This window comes from Silene latifolia, chromosome 1, assembly GCF_048544455.1.
Source record: "Silene latifolia isolate original U9 population chromosome 1, ASM4854445v1, whole genome shotgun sequence".
Taxonomy (NCBI): Eukaryota; Viridiplantae; Streptophyta; class Magnoliopsida; order Caryophyllales; family Caryophyllaceae; genus Silene; species Silene latifolia.
In genome coordinates, this window is record NC_133526.1 from 45,136,789 (window position 1) to 45,158,262 (window position 21,474).

The 21,474-nt window shown below is 37.5% G+C and overlaps 1 protein-coding gene across 1 annotated transcript; it reads left to right on the top strand.

Annotated features, from left to right (window-relative positions):
• Positions 1 to 9,154: 9,154 nt before the first annotated feature.
• LOC141645446 (secreted RxLR effector protein 161-like) lies at positions 9,155 to 9,730 on the top strand. The gene is made up of 2 exons (XM_074453985.1): positions 9,155 to 9,239; positions 9,354 to 9,730. The coding sequence occupies exons 1-2, from the start codon at positions 9,155 to 9,157 to the stop codon at positions 9,728 to 9,730; spliced, it is 462 nt and encodes a 153-aa protein (XP_074310086.1).
• Positions 9,731 to 21,474: the final 11,744 nt, after the last annotated feature.

Below are 21,474 nucleotides of genomic sequence, written 5' to 3' on the forward strand. Positions count from 1 at the left end.
CTTATTTATTAATATTATTATGTGTAGGTAAGATGGGATTGCAAGACGGAATTAGCGAGTCAAGGAGAGGAGATGAGTCAAAGTCAAAGTCAAGCCAATCTTGACCAAGACCTTAATCATCGTCCTCCATCCCCCTGCACTTCATCACCAAACCCGTCCTCCATTCTCCATTTTCACTCACCATCACCATTAACAACCCAACACCATTTCGCCCTCTGCAATTCAAACCGACTCCAGACTTTCGAACCCACAATAACCAATTCAATTCCCTTCCATCCTGAACTCATCCCCAGCATCACCTCCATCGCCATTTTTGTCCCCTTTCATCACCATTAAACTCGACAACCATGGCTCCGTTTTCCGTTCCTCAATTCAACAACATAGCACCTACCCATCATCTTCACACCATCAATCCAATTCGAAAACCCGTGTTGCACCTTCACTCCACCTGCAACCACCGTCACCATCATCAATTCATTCTGCATCACCTGCACCAACCTCGACACACCATCATTTCTACTCACCTATGCCTCACATCACAACAACAACCCACGACAAGCAGCAGCAGCAGCTCCACCTCATCATCACTTCATCATCCCCACCGCGACATCATCATTCACTATTCACAACAGCAACAACTCGACATTCGACGCACCAATTCGAGCAACCCAAATCCCAGATTCAATTCAAAAGGCTCCGTTCAACTCACCTCCGTCCAAGCAGCAACACCAGTCGCAGAGCTTGCCTCCATCAACAACATCGCAACAAACTTGCATCCCCAGCTGGTCTCACCGGTGGCCGGTCAACCGGCTCACAACTCAATTACATCAAACTTGCATCACCAGCCGGCAACCCGACCGCCGCCCCTCATCCCAGTTGGGAATACATAAAATTACACCCTTTTCTTCCAGGGACTTCCCAGCCGGTGTCAAGCCCGACCGCCGGTTGGCCGGCTAAGCGTATCATGCTGCGTGATTTTCCCCTTTTTATGTTAGACGATTAATCCTCTTTACCCTTTTTTGTTTTGTTTTGACTCATGTATCGTTGGTTTGGTGTGTCTTTAGTTAGATTAGATTATGTGTTGATTTTCGTAGTACAAATTTTACTCATTACAGTACACATTTGACAATTCTACCCCTCTCATTTATTTCTATCATGTGTACTGTATAACAAATTGAAAGAAAAAAAACCACCCAAACCCCGTGTACTACTCAACCACCTTTTCCCACCCCCACTAGCCCCTCTCTCCAGTGAACACCACCACCACAATATTGCCACTAACCCACAACCTTGCTGACCGGCACCACTGTCAACCACACCACTATGAGAAGGTAAGAAACCCTCAAAACCCACTGCCGCATGTCGCATCGCCCACCACATTCTACCATCATACCGCACCTGTGGCGCCTTTTCAGTCGTCGACCACCCGTACCCGTGTCCCACCAGTCGACCCGCGCTCCCCTTGACCACCACAGAAAATGCCAAATTGGCCAAACCCTAAAAAAATCTAAATTAATCATAAAAAATACTCAATTAATTAAAGAAAACATTAGTTCGTCCGATAGTTGGCAAGTAACATATCAAATAGATGTTTAACCTACAAATGGAGATCCCTATTTGAATAGGTTGATTGATTTGAGGGATTGTATTGTTTGGAATTGATAAAATTAGGCTATTGAGTTTTTTTTGGTTAAGGGGCAGGTAAATAGAAAATATTGTGAAAAAAATACTGTAATGAGTAAAAAATGTATTGCGAAAATAAATTACGTATTATTATTATTATTATTATTATTATTATTATTATTATTATTATTATTATTATTATTATTATTATTATTATTATTATTATTATTATTATTATTATTATTATTATTATTATTATTATTATTATTATTATTGTTTCAATCATGTTTGTTTAGATTAAAGTACTTATCTTTATCGTTTTAATCATGTTTGGTGATGCAATATTGTTAGTGGATTGTTTGATTAGTGTAGTTTTACACATGTTTAGTGAGTAGTTTTATTTGTTGGGGGTTGGAGTTTATGCCTTGAATGTATGGTTCTCTTTAGGTCAATATTTCATCAACAGGTTTTGAGGTTAATTTGTGGTTGGTTTTACCTTCTTGATTGTTTAGTTTGTTAAATGCACCTAGTAGGCCTCTAGGACCCGCATTTTATACCACTACCCTTCCGCAAGGAGACTTGGGTCGGGAAAGGGAGAATCAAGAGATGGGACTTAGGATCCATTGTCACGAGAGTGAGTGGTGACTTTGTTGGGATTTGGTGCGGACAATTGTGGTCACGAGAGTGGACGATTGTTCTAGCTTTATGTTAGGCTTAAGAGAGTCTACCATACCCCTTTGACTAGCACACTTTTACCTTGATTCTTGTCTATCTTTTAGCCTTTAGAAAATCATCACCTCTTGGCTTGAACTCCGTAAATCCTCCAACATCTTTCTTAAATTAAGTTTAATCTCATTTCCTTATTTATTTTAGTTGCTTCATTCATCTTAGTTTTATTTAATTGTCATTTAGTTATTTATTTCATGTTTTTAATCATTTCAATTAGATGTTTAGTTCAAACCTCTCATTGTTGATCGACTAGACTAAAGCAAAGACCGAGACTTATAACCCATTTCTAACTCCGCCATCCTTGTGATCGACCTCGACTTACCCGACTTTACTAGTTAGGTATTGAGCTTTATAAATTTATTTTTGATAAGGGTGTGATGACTTTACCCGCTTATCAACATGCGAAAACATAATTAACATGATAATAAACAATCAAAACATGTACTAATCATACAAATCAATCATTAAATCACATTAATTACATCAATTGGCATAAACACAATTAAAGGAAAACCTAGTTACCTTTTTAGCAGAAAAATCCTAGAGATCGTCTTCAACGATGTAGATGTCCTCTCCAGGTGCAGTCTCCACGCCTTTATTAAATCACCACACGTGCCAAAGGGAAACGTTCCCAATTAAAACGCTAACGGTAGATATAAAACTATAAAACTATAAAAACAACGCGAAAGACGTAAAACTTATAACGAGGAAAGATAGATCCAAGAGGTAGGATCGATCTAGGCACAATAGATGAGGAGGGAAGGAGGAAGAAGCACACGAAAAACCCTAAAAGAGGGGTAGGGCGTGCAGCACAAAGAGGGAGAGAAGAAGGAAGAGATTACGTTTAGGGTTCGAGAGAAATTATGAGAAAAGAAGCTAGGGTTTAAGTTAGCTCTCATATATATAGAAGATATCTTGGGTTTATATCAAGTCTGGGCCCAAAACCACCCATCCTTTCCTACATCACACGTGAAACCCAAGGAGGAGCGGGTCTTTACAGAAATTCGAGCCCAACGAGTCGAATACGCAAAAGACGGATATTTTCCCGAAAATAAAATATGAAATATGGGAAAATAAAATTATAGAATCATATTATGGAAATTAGGGGTGTTACATGGAATCCCTTAGAAACATATCACAAGCTAATTTTACTCTCATAATCACAGGCTTACCACGCGGTCGCAGAGTTGCTTTGATACCATTACTAATAACCCAACTCGCCACCGTTGTAACACAACTGCAATAAGATGAGATGTACACTTTTGGGCTCATTAATTTATCTTCACTTAAACCCAAAAGTACAAGATCTTGTTACTAAGTGGTGGGTGAAATCCCTTATAAAACATATCAGAAGTTCCTTAATTTCCCGATGTGGGACAATTTTCTACTCATAACCTCATGGGGTGTTACAATGAACCTCATATTTGTGCATGAGAAGAAAATAACACCCCTATCTTACAGTGCCCTCACTCATACCATTCAATTACCCAAACATATTCCCTCTTTAACCTAAATTTTTAACTTCAGTTATCATTCAAGCTAAACCTAAATTACATCCCAATTAAATTGGGGAATCTGAGAATCATCTCAATATTTTAAACTTCTTCCCCAAATTGAATCCCAGATTAGAATTTATATTTAATCATCTCAATTTTTTAAACCCTAATCAAGAAATCATCATTCATACTCCTTATTCCCCAAATTGAATCCCAGATTAGGTTTGTCTTGTGTCCATGACCTGAGTAGAGCAACTGGAATCCCACAACCACATTTAATTGCCCCAAAATTTCTGTCACCACTACCTTATTCGACATTGTTACGACGATTAAAAAACAAACCCATAAAAAAGAACAATGAAGAACCCTAATTTGAAAGCATGCAATGGTTATATGAAATAGAGGAAGTGAAAAGAAGATATAGAATAATTATCTAAACTTGAAAATAAAAGATGAAATAAGAAATCAGAATAAGAATAATGAAGTAGAGGCAGAGAGTGAGTGAGTATGAGTGTAGATACCTCGTTTCTGCACCTCTCGCAAACCACCAGGTGATGATTGGGCCGCATGTTTGGTACGCAGAACAATTTGTGACAATTCGTAAGTTTATCGTCAAGTGATTGCTCAAATATTAATGTCTACCTCTTAGTTCTCATCTACGTGCCGATACGGTCGTTTTGACAGTAATTAGAGTACATTTGGAGTCCGGGCCTAAAACCGTCTTCATTTTCTGATAACCGTTAAATCCCGAGTCAGAATGTTCTGGAATGTTCCGGATATTTCAATTCCATATTTCATAATCTTTATCCTTTGGTAAACAATTTCCCGAAATATTCACATAAAATATTAAGGAAAACCAAATTATTCCGTCCTACCATAACTTAAACACGGAAATCTTTCTTCCGCAGGAGGAAACCACTTGGGAACAGACGCAGCGGTGTCGCGCCTCTTCCAAGAGACGCAGGCTCGCTGCGCCTCTTCCCAGTCCTTTCTCGCGTATTTCTCGTATCTTTTTCATATCTTTCCGAGATTTACTTCTAAAGAGTCTCCGAAACCCTAATTCCTTCACGTGATTAGTATAAATAGGAGCCTTCGCTCCTCATATTTCTCACGCGAGTGTCCGCCCTTCTCTTCTCCCTTTGCATTCTAGACCTTTGTTCTTACTTTTTGGCGTCTACGTGCTTGAACATTCGACCACGTAAGCTCGGATCCTTTTGAGTACCAGCCTCGTTTGCATGACCGACCAATTTGACCAACTCCACAATCAATCAACTTAATCAATTTGTTTTAATTCCTCTTACGAGGGCACTTTCGTTACATTCGCGTCGAGCATCACTAATCGATATCTTAGTCCATCTCGTTTCGTCAAACATGTAAGTCTGAGGGTGTAAATCTCTCTTTATTTATTGTTATTTACTTTTTGTATCATCAATTTTAAGGTTTATGTCGAAAATACCAATTAAAACCGATTTCTAAAACCATACTTTAAAACCTCTTTTTACGGATTTTCAGAAGACAAACCGTCGAGAAAAGACGCAGCAACTGCTGCGCCTCTTCGAAGGAGCGCAGTACCTGTTGCGCCTCTTCGTGAGGCTGCCGCAGTTCCTGCTTCCTTTCTTCTTCCTTCGTCCTCTGTAATTCGTTCGTTCTATTCGTTTCGTTTGTTTATGCTAATTCTTTGACATACAATCGTATTGAGTTTCTGTAATTCACTTCTTTGATATATTTTCATATGTCTATTGTCATATGTATCGCATATTCATCGCATATCTGTCATTAATTCATCATGTTTAGTTTATTTCATTCACTCATGTCACTAATCAATCACTCGTTCATGTAAATTAGTTCGTTTAATTCCGTCTTATCCATGTTTTATTGCTTTTATGACCACTAATCGCGTGTAAATAACCTGTCAAATCACTTCCATCCGAGTAAATAATTTAATTAACCATTAAATTCACCAATGAGTATTAACAACACGCAATTCCGGCTTCACAGCCAGAATTCAAGTCAGGAACAGACGCAGCAACTGCTGCGCCTATTCCAAGGGACGCAGCTCTGCTGCGCCTGTTCCGGGTTGAATTCTGTCCCTGAACTCCGTTGTTGCTTGACCTAGTTTAATTACCCTTACGTATAATCAACTATTATTCGTATTATCACCTACTGATTCATTCGTTAATTCTTTCTTTTATTCTTTTTCTCAAATTATCCGTTTTAAAGGTATTTTCGACATAAATCATTAAATCCGATGTAATTATTGTAATTTTCTTTATTTTATTTTTTCTTTATTGTGTTTATCATATTTCATGTATCATTTGTATGTTTTCACATGTAATTGAGCATTAAATCCTACTTCGACCCAATTGTTTGCTAAATTGTGTGTTAACCGACTTAGTCTAATCTTCACATGCTAGGATTAAAACTTGGATGTTGCATTGCATGCATATAGCCGACGATATATCGAGTATAGATAATTTCCCTAATCATTAGTAGAGGCCGCTATCGAGGCGGGCGGGATTAGGTGTTCGATCAAAAGAGCTTCCTAATACGTACCCTCACCCCTTACTCCAGATCTCCGTGAACACCCGTGTTCATTGGCATCCGCCACGAGAGTCATTCTAGACATAGAATGCTAAGGGTAACGATTGCTTAGTGTTCATGTCTCTACTTTGTGTCTTGACATGACACGAGGTATTCGAACGGTTCCAATTTCCCATAAAAATTGGTGGCGACTCCAACAAAAATGCAAACGCTTGTTCTATTCCTCCCAAGCGCCCCCGTGGGCACCCCCGCTGTCCACAATGAGAATTAAAATTGATGAACTTGAAAATTGATGGAGGTGTTTATGAATGAATTAGAAGAATATACTATAAAGGAGAGGGTAAAGGCAATAAAGAAAGTAAAAATACAACTTAAGATGACAATTTGAAATGTATGGCTGAGATCTTCTCCTTTTTTGCTTCATTTCCTGTTTTAATAGTTAATTTTAATCCGAACCGACAATTATTAGTGTAACAGTTTTTAAAGAAATATTATTTTAATAGTAACAGTTGTGAAATTGTGATTATACATAATAGGGTTTTTCTATCCTATGCCCACTAGGCATAGGATAAGAAACCCAAAAAGAAAAGAAATAAATGTATTTCTTGTAAGGAAAAGTAGAAGTGATAGGATATTGCAATTTCCCATAAAAACATCATTTAATTCTTTCCTTTTTAGTTTTCTTATCCTTAGTACGTGTTTTTTCTGTAAAAAGAAGGGACACATGAAGATGGATTGCATTAAGTTTAAGGCTTAGCTAAAGAAGAAAGGTAATTTTCATGCGTTTGTTTGTTATGAGTCTAATATGGTTAATGTTAGTCATAATACATAGTGGATTGATTCTGGATCTACAATCCATGTTTCGAATACCTTACAGGGTATGGCAAACCTAAGGAAACCAGTGGGCAGTGAACCTTCAATCTATTCAGGAAACCAGATTAGTTTACATGTGGAGGCCATTGAGACATGCAGCTTAATATTAAGTAGTGGTTTTATTTTGCATTTGGAAAAGACATTTTATGTTCCGAATTTCTCTAGAAATTTGATTTCAGTATCAAGACTTTTACCTTTGGGATTTACCTTTAATTTTTCAGACTCTGGATTTAGTATTCTCAGAAATTCTGAAATTATTGGTTATGGTATTTTGTCTGATAATTTATATCGTCTTGAACTGCAAAATAATATTACTCATAATTCTTTGCATGTCAATGCTGGTTTAAAACATTGTATTATGAATGAGAATTCCTCTATTTTGTGGCACCGGAGTTTGGGACATATCTCCATTAAGTGGGTAAAAGATTAGTAAAGGATGAAGTACTTGATACTTTAGACTTTACTGATTTTGATACTTGTGTTAGTTGCATTAAGGGTAAGCAAACTAACATGTCTAAGAAAGGTGCAAAGAGAAGTTCTAGCTTATTAGAAATCATACATACGGATATTTGTTGTCCGGAAATGAACGCTAATGATCCAAAATATTTTATCACCTTTATTGATGATTACTCACGTTATATGTATCTTTACTTACTTTGTTCTAAGGATGAAGCTTTTGATGCCTTTAAATTGGTTAAGGCTGAAGTAGAGAACCTATGCGGTAAGCGCATTAAGATTGTGAGATCTGATAGAGGTGGTGAATACTATGGTAGATACACTGAGAACGGACAAGCACCTGGTCCATTTTCTAAAGTTCTTTAAGAGCATGAGATTGTTGCCCAATACACTATGCCTGGTTCTCCAGATCAGAATGGTGTAGCAAAAAGAAGAAATAGGACATTAATTGAGATGGTGAGTTGTATGAGAAGTAATGTTAAACTTCCTTCATTTTTTTGGGTTGATGCTCTTAAGACGGCAGCGTATATATTAAATCGGGTTCCTTCCAAGGCTGTGTCTAAGACACCTTTTAAGTTATTTAAAGGATGAAAACCGAGTTTGAGACATATACGCATTTGGGGATGCCCGTTGGAGGTGAGAGTGTCTAATCCACAAGAAAAGAAACTTGATCCAAGGACTATTAGTGGGTATTTCATTGGATATGCCGAAAAGTCTAATGGTTATAGGTTTTATTGTCCATCTCATAGTACAAGGATTGTGGAATCAAGAAATGTTAAATTTCTTGAGAATGACTTGATCAGTGGGAGTGACCTAATTCAGGACATTGTCCTGGAGAGGGATCATCATGAAGTTCCACCTTCTGATTCAAGTGACAGATTGGTTGTCATTCACACTCCTCAAGTTCAATCAAGTGTTACACAACCAGTGATAGAATTCCACAAAATGTTGATCAAAATATAGTAGATCATAATAAGGAAGAGGTTTACCATGAGGATGAACAAGTTCCATTAAGAACATCTATTCGTGAAAGGAGATTGACTATTCCTGATGACTATGAAGTATATCTACAAGAATTGAATTATAATATTGGAGCTGATAATGATTCTATGTCGTTTTCACAAGACATAAGTTCTATAGATTCAAACTTATGGTTGAATGCTATGAAAGATGAGATGAATTATATGGCATTTAATGGAGTTTGGAATCTCGTTGTATTGCCTAGTGGTGTAAAACCCATTGGGTGCAAGTGAGTCTATAAGACTAAAAGAGATTCACTTGGCAACATCGAGAGACATAAGGCAAGACGCGTTGCTAAAGGATTCACTCAAAGGGAAGGAATTGACTACACAGAGACCTTTTCTCCTGTATCAAAGAAAGATTCTTTTCGAATTGTCACGATATTAGTAGCTCATTTTGATTACGAGTTACATCAGATGGATGTCAAAACAGCATTTCTCAATGGTGATTTAGAGAAAGAGGTTTATATGAAACAACCTGAAGGATTCTTCTCTAAAGATGGTGAGCATTAAGATCCATAGAGATAGATTCGAGGCATTTTGGAGTTGTCTCAAGAGGCCTATATCAATAAAGTACTTGAAAGATTCAGGATGAAAAATTGTTCACCAAGTGTAGTACCAATTGTGAAAGGTGACCGGTTCTGCTTGGACCAGTGCCCCAGGAATGACATTGAAAGAGAACAAATGAAGAATATTCCATATGCTTCAGCTGTTGGTAACATTATGTATGCTCAGGTCAGTACTAGACCTGACATTGCATATGCGGTTGGAGTGTTAGGAAGATATCAGAGTAATCCAGGTCTTGATCACTGGAAAACTGCAAAGAAAGTGTTGAGATACCTTCAAGGTACTAAGGATTACATTCTTATGTTTAGACGAACTGAGAATCTTGAAGTAGTAGGTTACTTCGACTCCGACTACGCTGGTTGCACATATTCACGTAAATCCACATCAGGATATGTGTTTATGCTAGCTGATGGAGCTGTGTCATAGAGGAGTGTGAAGCAAACCTTGACGGCTACTTCTACTATGGAGGTCGAGTTCGTATCTTGTTTTGAGGCTACCTCACATGGTGTTTGGTTGAAAAGTTTCATATCTGGGCTTAGAGTTATTGACTCTATTTGTAGGCCGCTAAGAATGTATTGTGATAATTCAGCTGCTCTGTTTATGGCTAAGAATAATAAAAGTGAAAGTCGAAGTAAACACATCGACATAAAGTATCTAGCCATAAAAGAGCGTGTTCAGGAAAAGAAAGTGATCATTGAACACATTAGCACAAAGTTGATGATTGCAGATCCCTTGACTAAAGGCATGCCAATTAAGACTTTCAAGAATCATGTAGTGAGAATGGGACTTGGTTCCATTATGTAGTACATTCATTAAGTTTTTGTAAGAAACTTTTATTAAGTTGGATATTTCTCTTTTGGATTTACTAGTCGTTGATCCGCGCCCTACCGGGCGCGGTGCCCCAATTTGATTAATCGTAAAAAATACCTCGTTAGCATGTATTGTAGTGAAGTTTGATATTGCGAGTGACGTTTTGTACGATTTGTGTATTACACGGTAGGAAAACACTACGTATAACACATCATGTAAAGATTGAAAACACTACGTATAGCACAAAAAATATGTGCATTTTCCCGTCCTATGTTGAGACTGTCTCAAGGAAGACTTACTCAAATGGTAACCATCTACTTTTTACTCCATTTACTTGGGATTCTTGTATTTCCAAAAAAATACATACATGAATACTATAAGTTTAAGCATTTATATAACAAAAATAAATTAAGACTGGACTTCATTTTAAATTTTGTTTCTTGTCACCCGAGGAATGACAAACATTTAATAGCAGTTTCACAATTATTGAACCTAAATCAACCATCTTAAATTGATGATGTAACAACCACGGTAAAATAAGAATATAAATTATGTTCAAGGTGGCGGAAACACCCTGACACCGCGGTAGCTACTAAAAAAAAGCTCTAAAAAGGAAATACATGGTCTACGGGGAGTAAATACCCCTATATCCGAAATAAAATAAGACTAAAAACAAGAGTCAAATAAAAACTAATAGAGTGCGCTAAACAAAGGCGCTCGCTAGCTCACTCGATGCAACCCCAGCAAATAATAATAAGCAACCATCAACCAACTGTCAGTCATAAGAATGACAGCCACAGTCAGTGGGGAGTAACTCGGACGTCCTCCCAACCATATTACATCACGATAAAGCAACCAAGTAATTAAGATAGATCAATAATGAACAAATGACTTACCAATAAACATATTATACAATTAAAATTATAAGCTCATTATAAATTAATCACACTTTAAACTAAATAAATCAAATGACTCATTTAATAAAGGTAAACTTATTAAACCAAACATATTAAATCGGTTACTACTCAGTAAGGCAAAAAGTCAAGGCAACCCATCACTGTTACCTTATCCCTACGGTAGGACTACGATATATATATACGGTCCCAGTCTAAGTATGGCCATACTCTCGGGACAAATAACCCCGATTCGACGATCACCAAGCCTATAAAAATCCAGGCTGATGACCCCATAGACTCCATATTAACCTATAAACAACCGGGCTAATAGGATGACTCCGACCTGCCTAGACTGCCCATACACACAGCTACTAGGATACAAGTGAAGCGGATAATAAAAGACAGATTCATACTTACGTTGGTTAACCAATTAATAGAAGTACAGAAGCATATGTACATACAAATATACGTGTTGCGATAGTCAACTCTATAAAATTAGTCATATAAACTCATATCGTTACTAACTTGCAGTATTAATATAGTATTAATATCATATACTGACTGACATTGGAACCGTAATAAGAATAACCACATAATGGCTCAAATGTTTACAATCACGTGACCAACTAACTCGATAACCTTTTAAGCCACTGACCAATTTGATGAACCATGGAATTAGAAATGACCAAACCCATAAATAAGTTAAACATTACCATAATGCACATGGGTTAATTTTATCAGTACACTATTCACTTTGATCCATATTTTACATGCACTACCCTGATATAGAAGTCAAGGGTGAATTAGCTAAAATTCATTTCTCATATTAACATCACTAGTATGTAAACTTTTCCATATATTATCAGTATTATTACGTTCAATTGCATTAAAACATGAATCACGCAAACAATAGACCAACTTACACATAAAACACTTCATAATTCACATGCTGTAATAGTCAAATACAACATCTACGTACCACTTACATTTATTTCCATGTACTTATATGATGATGACGATATTTAATCAATGCCCACAAATTTGCAACATGGAGTACGTACAACATCAGTTCTAATAAGTCTTGTTTCATGTGAGTTTTATTAAATCAATATCACTCCATACAACAGACTAAGCAGGTTGAAACACGATCCAATCAATCAGGATTAACATAAACATCATTGAGCAATTATCGATCCTAATCTAATATACAAGATCACAAAACCGCGACGTGATACCGAGGACAGTCGTCGACGTTACCTTTTAGTGCTTAATCTTCAATCGAATCGTCAACAATGTAAGAGTCGACGTCCGGGTCGTCTGGGTTTGAACCTATGTCGAAAACGGAACGAAACGACGTTAATTTACACGTTTTATGATACAGGGACACGTATAAAAGGAGGCTAAGTGGAACGAAAATAATACGAATACGATCCTTAACACGAGATGAAGAGAATGGCGCAAAAATCAATAAAAACGGATGAGAAATAAGGGAGAACGGAGCTTATGAAGATGAGGCTTTGATATAGAGAAGAATAGAAGATGAGGAGTTGATATCTTAAGCGAGAAGAACACTAGGGGCTTCCTCTTATCAAAATACTATTGCTAACTGAAACGAGATATTAGCTACTATAATCTTGGGATGTGAAATGATCTTCCACAACCCAAATTTACGAGTTGACTAATTAGCTCTGTTACGGTTTTACATAAAAGCTTAGAGATTAAGCTTAGCATCAAAATGGTCTTATACAACATTAAAATAATGCGGCCTATATAACAAATACGTATCCCGATATTAAACTATGAGTTGAAAATAATTAGTTTTATATTTTATAACAAAAATCTAAGGTTTCGAAAATAAGAATAATTTATAAAAAATAACCTACTTGAATAAATACAGCGGCTTATGAAATATTATAAAATAGTTTAATGAAATTAAAACTCCCTACTAACTAATATTATGACGGATAAAACGCGGGTGTTATAGTCACCCCACCTTTTAAAAAGTTTCGTCCTCAAAACTTGACAGCAGAAATGAAGGGTTATATAAAATAAATATGGAATTTTGAAATCGGTAACCAAAACATTAAAAGGTTACTTACTTGTAAGAATTAAAATTCTTTCAAAAGGTTCAATTAAAATTTTCCGACAGAACCCGGTCGAAAGGCAAATCATTGGTATAAATCAAAAATCAAAATGCTTTCGAAAGCATTAAAAGAGTTTTCAAAAGTGTAAGTCTCATTCATGGAACGAAATTGCTCTTGTTTTGCACACAAGAACGCTAACTTTCCAAACCAAAGACAAATTTAAAACAAAATCAATTCGTCGACAAGTGTAGAACAAGTTATAAAACGTTTCTAATAACGAGTTCTAACATCCGATCAACGTTAAAAGCAAAAGAAAAAAGATAATCCACTCAAAGTTCCTTTTGCAAAAGCCACAATGGAGATAAAGGTTTAACTTTTAACTAAAAAGGGAATCAAATTCCTGAAAATATAACGTTATACTTTGACAAAGAAATCATAAATGGATCAAAGCTAATAGAAATTGGGTAAAATTTAAAGAATTCTCGAGTTTAGCAATTAAAATCATGGTAAAGAAGTCTATACTCAAGGAACAATTATGGAATTAAATCAAATTTTTATTTTTTCAAATTTTTAAAATAGGCAAGGTTTTGCAAAAGTAACATCAACTTTTAACAACGAATCAAAACTGGTAGCTTGAAAGTTTAGAAGTTGTACAAAAAGGAAGGTAACTTAGATAGCATAAATGTAACACCCGCGAATTTCCCATTTTGACATTTAAAATTTATTAAACCGTTTGGTTACTTTATTTTATAATTTTGAATTATTCTATTTAATTAATTTTGTGTCAAACACGATTTTTTAGAAACGTATTATATAAAAGCTCATTTTTATAAAAATACGTATTATTAAATTATATTTTTGAGGCATATATTATATAAGAATAAATGTATACGTATTGTTGGTCGGACAGTAATAGTGATAATAATAATATTAGTTTCCGTCTCAAGTTAAAATAAACACGAGACATTTTTCCGTCTAGCTATAGACCGTCACATTTCACCTTATACCTACTTTAATTCGGACCAACCAGTTATCGAAACCACATTGCACTCACTTACCCCTTTTTCACTCTACTTTTATATTACTAATTATTTTATATCATTAGATATTATTATTATTAGATATTATTATTATATATAATATTATTATTATTATTTATTGTTGTTGTTTTTAGGCGTGACCCCCCACTTCCCTTTCTTTCCTTTTCTTTTCTTATCCCCTGCACAACGACTCAGCACCAACAACACAAACACAGCTCCGTCCAACTCCATTTCCTTCCTCATTCAAACTCCGATCCCGCTTTCGTTTCTCGACCAAATTCGATGATTTTTACACCATTAGCTTCCCCTCCTCATTCTCCTTCCTTCTATGTAAAAAAGAGCCAAGCTTTCGTCTGTTGCATTTCGGTCGTCTTTCAAAGGATCCGGTTTTTGAGTTTTTCCGTACCATTTTTGGGTTTAAGATCATCCTGGGGCGATTTCTTGGACGTTTAGGAGAGCAAAAAGGTAACGGTGATAGGTTACTCGACAGAAATGTCAAAATTTCCGTCTTATGTGTCTTTTTACATGCCTTTGTATGTTAAATCTCGGTCCTTTATGCTTTACTCTTTTGGATGGTTGAATATGTTGGCATAGTACTCTATTAGAATCGAGAGCCGAGAAATATTAGCCAAAGCTGTGTAGTAACTTTCTCTATATTCTACAATTTGGGTATTCATCATTAGTTTTGGGTATGCATCATGAGTTTTACTATTTATTTGTGGTTAGCGTGTGTTTGATACTAGTTATTACCAAGGTGACCATAACTCTACGCTAACCATCTCTCGAGCTATAACTTATATGCTCACTTGAGGTACTTTTGTGACTCGTGCTCTATATGACGAGTTTCCGTCTCAATGTGCTCTTAAATTGGACTGTTTTGGGGATGGCTTTGTGTAAGTTTTCGGGACTGTTTTAAGACGAAAGGTGGACTGTTTTGGAGACGGTTTTATGCAGATAGTTCTGAGCGTGTAAATGATCCCTTTCGGGACTGTTTTGGGGCGTGAGAATGACTGTTATTAGGATGGTTTTACTGTGCATTTTGGGACCGTTTTGGACAGTTTAATTACGGTTGCATTCAGGCCGAGTTGGGACTGTTTTTAACATGTTTGAGCTGAGAAATTATAGTGCTAGAATTGTTGGTTGAAAACGTAAATTATTGACTTCCATCTCATGTATATAAGATTGGCTAGGTAGTTGTAGTACTCGGTAAACCCGTCTTTTAGCTTTTTGTTGGTCTCGGCTTGGGAGCCGTGACAGGCTGAGCGGAACTCTGTTTTTGGTATGAGATTATGATGTGATGTGGACCATTTTGGGACGGGTTGAGGCCGTGTTTGGGTGCTGCCAAGTAGCTCCTCAAGTCGTGTTAGGGGTGTTTGTTTTAGTTGCCAAATGTGATAGATACGTATTATTTAATTTTCCATATGGTGGAGTATATAACGTGATTTATTAGTTATCGTTCATTTATATACTTTGTCTCACATGATTTATAATTATGAAATACATTTATTAATTATCTCATTTGTCTAGGAAATGACATGTTTCCATTTTAATATGAGTCCAATGTAATTATTCATGCCTTGTGAGTAGTAAATGGTTTATCTTAAAATTGAGTCATTTATAATTGAATGCTTGTTTGCTTGTTATAAATGGTTCATTTCCGTTTATTTACATTTTTATTCAAGTGACAAATATTAAAGATTTGGGTTACTTATTCATATTCATGAATATTATTTGGCGTGAAATGTCTCATTTAGATTAGCATCGACGCATTTCATTATTAGTCTCTTTCCAAGTTGATTCGTATCGCTTGGTAGAGTCATATCCTTGATAATGTCTTGTATTTTTCGGTTGTGAAGGTCTTGGTCCTATCGGACACTTGGGGTGAGCCATAGGCCCTCTAGTTGCGATATGATCGTTGGGACTAATGTTCTCATCCGTACTTATAGTGAGATGCAAGCCATAAGTAGGGGTGTGACATTAATAATCCCGTCCCATGTACTTGTTTATTGTACTTGTTTATTTTATTTAACCGGCATGTATAATTATGAAATGAAATGTTTATTTATATGTTACAAGTATGAAAAGGTTATTTAAATAATTACTGGTAAGAGTCGTATTCTTGTAGAAATGCCATATTACCATCATATGTGCTTGACATACTTTTTTGCCCTGCTTATGCTATTCTGGCAAGCACAGGTTTAACCTACTTGTGCTGTTCTGGCAAGTACGGTTTTGGCCTACTTGTGCTGTTCTGGCAAGTACGGCTTTTGGCCACTTCGTGCTGTTTTGGCGATTGGGGTACTCGGTCTCCTAAGTAGTCGAGTCTTGGGTGCGTGCTGTGCTGGCGCACGTCGAATCGAGATGTACACCCGAGAATCTGCAGATTTAGACTAGGATCGTATTATTATTGTAGTCCTACCCGGGGAAATTATAGTCTAAGAGTGATAAATGTCTTGCATTATTTGGATGGTTACTTTGATCATATCTCCTTGAAATATGTGCTTGTGGCTAAGTGGTCGTGTCTGTTTCCTTGTCTTTCTTCTCTTTTTATTTTATTGTTGCGTATGCCTTACTTACTTGTTTATTCTATCATTTCTTTTATCCTTGTTGGTTTAAACACGTATGATCCCATGTTTAGTTATAAGTCGATTCACTCATAACTTATCTAATATGGTTATTTGTTCATGTCCTTTCTTATGTTCGTTTTGACATCTTGTGGCTGGGAGAACCTTGAGTTACTCCCCACTGACTGTGGCTTTCATGTTTACATGAATGACAGGTTTGTGAAGATGCATTTGTGGGGTTTAGACGTGTGAGCTAGCGAGCACATTGGTCTAGTAGTTGGTTTATTAGGATTGTTTAGACTCACCTCTTATTGTATTGTCATTCGAGGGATATATTTTTCCTCACCTTGACTATTACGTTTGTATAATTTAAATCTTTATTTCCGCATTCTTTATTTGTGTTTTATGTTTTAATGAACTCGCGCTTTAATTTTTAAAAGTTTTGAAATGTTTCTAATTTCCGCTTGAATTTATATATATTTTCCGCTTTATCGCGGAGTGTCACAGTTGGTATCAGAGCCTATGTTGCTCCCGACGCACACACGTTTACCCCAAATCTAAATTTGAACTTGACCTTAAATAATAAATGAGAGATGGGTAGACTTAAGGACCTAAGGTGGTAGTCTGTAGTGTGTTTGCTCTTTGTTAGGTTCTAACATGCTTTCTGATTGGCATTTAATAATTGTGGTACCGTGGATCAATAACCGTAAACCTACCAACGTGGAGATTAAGATTTGGTGCCTATTGCCGAGGATTGAAGATTTGTTCAACCTTTGAAGAATGCTTCTACTTCCTCGAAGATGTTTCTCATTCTTTGTGTATCTTGCCGTATTCTTTATCTCTTGGTGCTTATCCTTCTTCTAAACTCTCTTCGGTTTTTCTTGAAAGTTACTCTTGTACCCCTAACTTGTCCTTTATTTCTTGCTTATCCTCCCTTAACGCCTTTTGATGGTACTCTTTCTTTTGAGGAATGTTGACCTTGGTTGGAAAATTTGACTTTTGAGGAGATTGTGGTGTTTGATCCTTAAACCTGATTTTGAGAGGATTTGATGTTGGAAAGACTTAAGTAGTGTGATGAGACATATTTAGTGATTCTCATACCTAGTTCTTTGGTAAAGTGTGTATAATTGATCGCTGGAATTATGTGTGTTAAGTGTGAGTTGCCTATGATACTAAGACTATGGAACTTGGCCTTGTTGTTTATACTTGGAATTTGAGGATTTGGTAACTTGAGTTTTGTTGCTTGGGTTTTGACATGGAGTAGAGTTTATGATGAGAGCTTGGAAGGAAACACCTCTAGGACGTTGTTGGCCATTGGTGATGAAAGTGTTACTTGGAAATTTGAGTTGAACTCGAGGTTAGAATAGTCGGTATACTTTTGTGAGTGTTGTGATGATTACCTGAGAACCATGTTAGGTGTCCACTTTGCGGTAATGAGGTTTAGTAGCCAGAGTTCTTGAGATGCGATTATAAGTTGGGATAGATAGAGGTTGAGATGAGTTAGATGTTTTGGGTGGTTGTCTCATAACTAGGAGAATGTCACCATCTATGCTTTAGGTTTCGAGAGTATAACAAGATCTCCTTGGGATTAGGTGTTCGATCAAAAGAGCTTCCAAATACGTACCCTCACCCCTTACTCCAGATCTCTGTGAACATTCGTGTTCATTGGCATCCACGAGAGTCATTCTATACATAGAATGCTAAGGGTAACGAGTTCTTGGTGTTCATGTCTTTACTTTGTGTCTTGACATGACACGAGGTATTCGAACGGTTCCAATTTCCCATAAAAATTGGTGGCGACTCCACAAAAATGCAAACGCTTGTTCTCTTCCTCCCAAGCGCCCCCGTGGGCCCCCCCACTGTCCACAGTTTGGCGACTCCGCTGGAGATAATACACTTACGTGTAGCAAGGGTGAAACTTGAACAAGGTTAGGGAATAGTTTGTACAAGACAATTGTCGGTTTTCATAACTCGGTCTTCCTAGATCGTTTATTCGGCCTTCCTAGGCCCAACCCATCCAATTCGACCAATTGTCCCGTCTAAACGGTCCTAATTCTTATTTGGGCCTAAGGATGGATAACGATTGACGTCATCCATACCATGATGCTTACTGTTGTTTGTATCAAGGGCCTTCACTACTTGAGGAAATGGACTAGGAATCGGCCTTACTCTTGTTTGGTACGAGCCTCTCCACAGACTTCGGGTTTGATGGTTCGGTATGGCAACCCACCCTTTAAACCAAAACCCTTTTAAATGCACTCAGCATCCCGTTATAATGCTTGTATGAATGTTCGTACCTTTCGTGATCACCATTTCTAAACAAAACCATGACGATTTTGCAAAAATCAAAACCCTCTTTTAATGAAAATTTCGAAAAAAAAAAGAATAGGCCATTGATTAGCGCAAAACCCAGTCAAAACTCTGTCCGTTTGTCAAGTCAAAATTCGGGCCACAAGGCCATTTAAAAACCTCACTTTGAGTCCACTCCTACAATTACACTATAGTTGACTAGGATACACATTTTTTAAAAAAAAAAAACCCTGTCTTTATTCAAAGCTCACTCAACACAAGTAGCACACACCCACTTCACGAGTCAAAACATTTCTTCTTTTAGCAAGTGTGTTAGAATGGTCGATCGTGTTTTGATTCGTCCTCGATCTCTTATCTAGTTTTCAAGATGCCTGGATCCAGCGAAACAAACCTCCACCAACTTCAAGATGGTAATGATCGAATCCTAGCCGCACTAGCCCAAATCCAAATTACCCAAGACCAAGTCCATGATCGCCTTGAAACCATCGAGGGACGGATCTATGCCGTAGAGGGAAGGTTGCCTCCCCATGAAAGTGAAGTAATAGGTGACTCCGCGGATGAATCCAGGGATAAAAATCCTCCCATGGGACTAACTGTAGCCGAGAAAAGACTCCAGTACTTAGAGGAGCAATTGATGTACCTTAAAGGGGATGACATTTATAGGGAAAACAATCACAAGTATGAAGCCGTCAATTCCAAATTGCCAACCAACTTCAATATGACGGATATCCCTAAATTCAAGGGGCATGAGAACTCTTTGAACCACATCCGTTCCTTCAAGGATTACATGTCTATCAAAGGCATCAAACCCGAGATGTTCTTAAGGATCTCTCCTTCATCTCTTGACACCATCCCGAAGAAATGGTTCTACTCCTTAGAACACAAGAAGGTCGCTACTTGGGAAGATGCCGCAATCGAGTTTGCTAAACAATATGCGGATAATGCCGAGATCCAAGTTAACATGCGCACTCTAGAGGTTCTTACCCAAAATGACAAAGAAGGGTTCACCGACTTCCTAAGTAGGTATAGGAAGACTAGTACCCAACTAGTTGAACGTCCGGATGAAGCCACCCTTGTGGAGAAGTTTGTGGACAATCTCAAACCCATCTATGTCAATCATTTGAGATACCAAAACATCAAAACTTTCAAGGACTTAACCGTACTAGGGACAAGGATTGAAGATGACATCCGTAAAGGACTCTAGTCCAAAACGGTAGGTCGAGGATATCAAGGCTCAATAAGTCGTTCATACGGCTCCACTAGCAAGACCGATGAAGTTAACCTTCTCGAGCCATCTAAGAAAAGTACCCCACCAAGGAAATTCACAAATCTTGGGGACACTTACTCCAACGCTCTAAAAAGGTTAATGAAGCAAGGCAAACTTCAACCCATTGGACCTACTCCCGAACCCGAAAGGAAATCCAAATTCTGGGACGAGAACTCGTACTGTGAATACCATAGGGGCAAGGGGCATGACACAGAAAAATGCTACAAGTTGAAAAATGTGCTTCAAGACATGATTGAAGATGGTCGATTGCCAATACCGCCGGGAGGTAAACCTAACAACACTCAGAATCCTCTTGGAGTTCTAGTGATTACAAGTGACGAATCTACCTTAGATTGTTCACATCTCATTTCTCCAGTCGAAGATAATATCCACGCAATAGAGAGTGAGGGGTTCTACTCTACCATCTCCTCTACCATTTCCGACTTCATCACATGGGCAAGGAGTGTGGATAGGCAAGTGTGGGAATTAGAAAATGTGGTGATAACTCTACGTGATCCCAACGCAACACCCAAGGAACGTATGCCACTAATCTTCTCTCAAGACGCTACTATGCAAGAAATAGTCGCGGTGGTAGATGAATTAGTCAACCAAATCATACGACTAGAAGATGAAATCATGAGAATGAGGAAACTAGCTACAATCAATGGAGTTTGGGCCGACGATGATGAAGACGAGTACCTCATTGAGAACTCCCTAGTCAAGGAAATAGTCCAAAATGGTGAAGACCAAGATGTGGACCACTTAACTCGTTCGGGTCGTCCATATCAAAGCATTACTCAAAATGGTCCAACCAACGTTGTCACACCAAATGATAACGAAGAGGACTCCACTGACCATTTGCTCAAGCAATTACAGAAAACGAAGGCTGATCTTTCAGTCTGGCAATTAATAGCAAGCTCATTCCCACATCGCCAAGCTTTACTGCAAGCTTTGGCCAAACTAAATGTAGCACATAACTCGACACCTGAAGATGTAGTCAACTTGGTCTTCCAAGAATCACCAAAGCTAAGTAATCCTATTACTTTCTCAGACGAAGATTTGCCACCTTTTGGCGCAAGTCACAATTTAGCTCTTTACATCACTGTAATTTGTCTAAAGAAGAACGTGCCAATGACCTTGGTAGATGATGGCTCCGCGGTCAACGTCATACCCCTCAAAACGGCATACAAATTAGGCAT

What these genes read in the sequence shown, in the direction of transcription:
- LOC141645446 (XM_074453985.1), top strand. Translation starts at nt 9,155, where the DNA reads ATGGATGTCAAAACAGCATTTCTCAATGGTGATTTAGAGAAAGAGGTT. An exon ending in AGGATTCTTCTCTAAAGATG is followed by an intron (nt 9,240 to 9,353) that starts GTGAGCATTAAG and finishes CACCAAGTGTAG; the next exon opens with TACCAATTGTGAAAGGTGAC.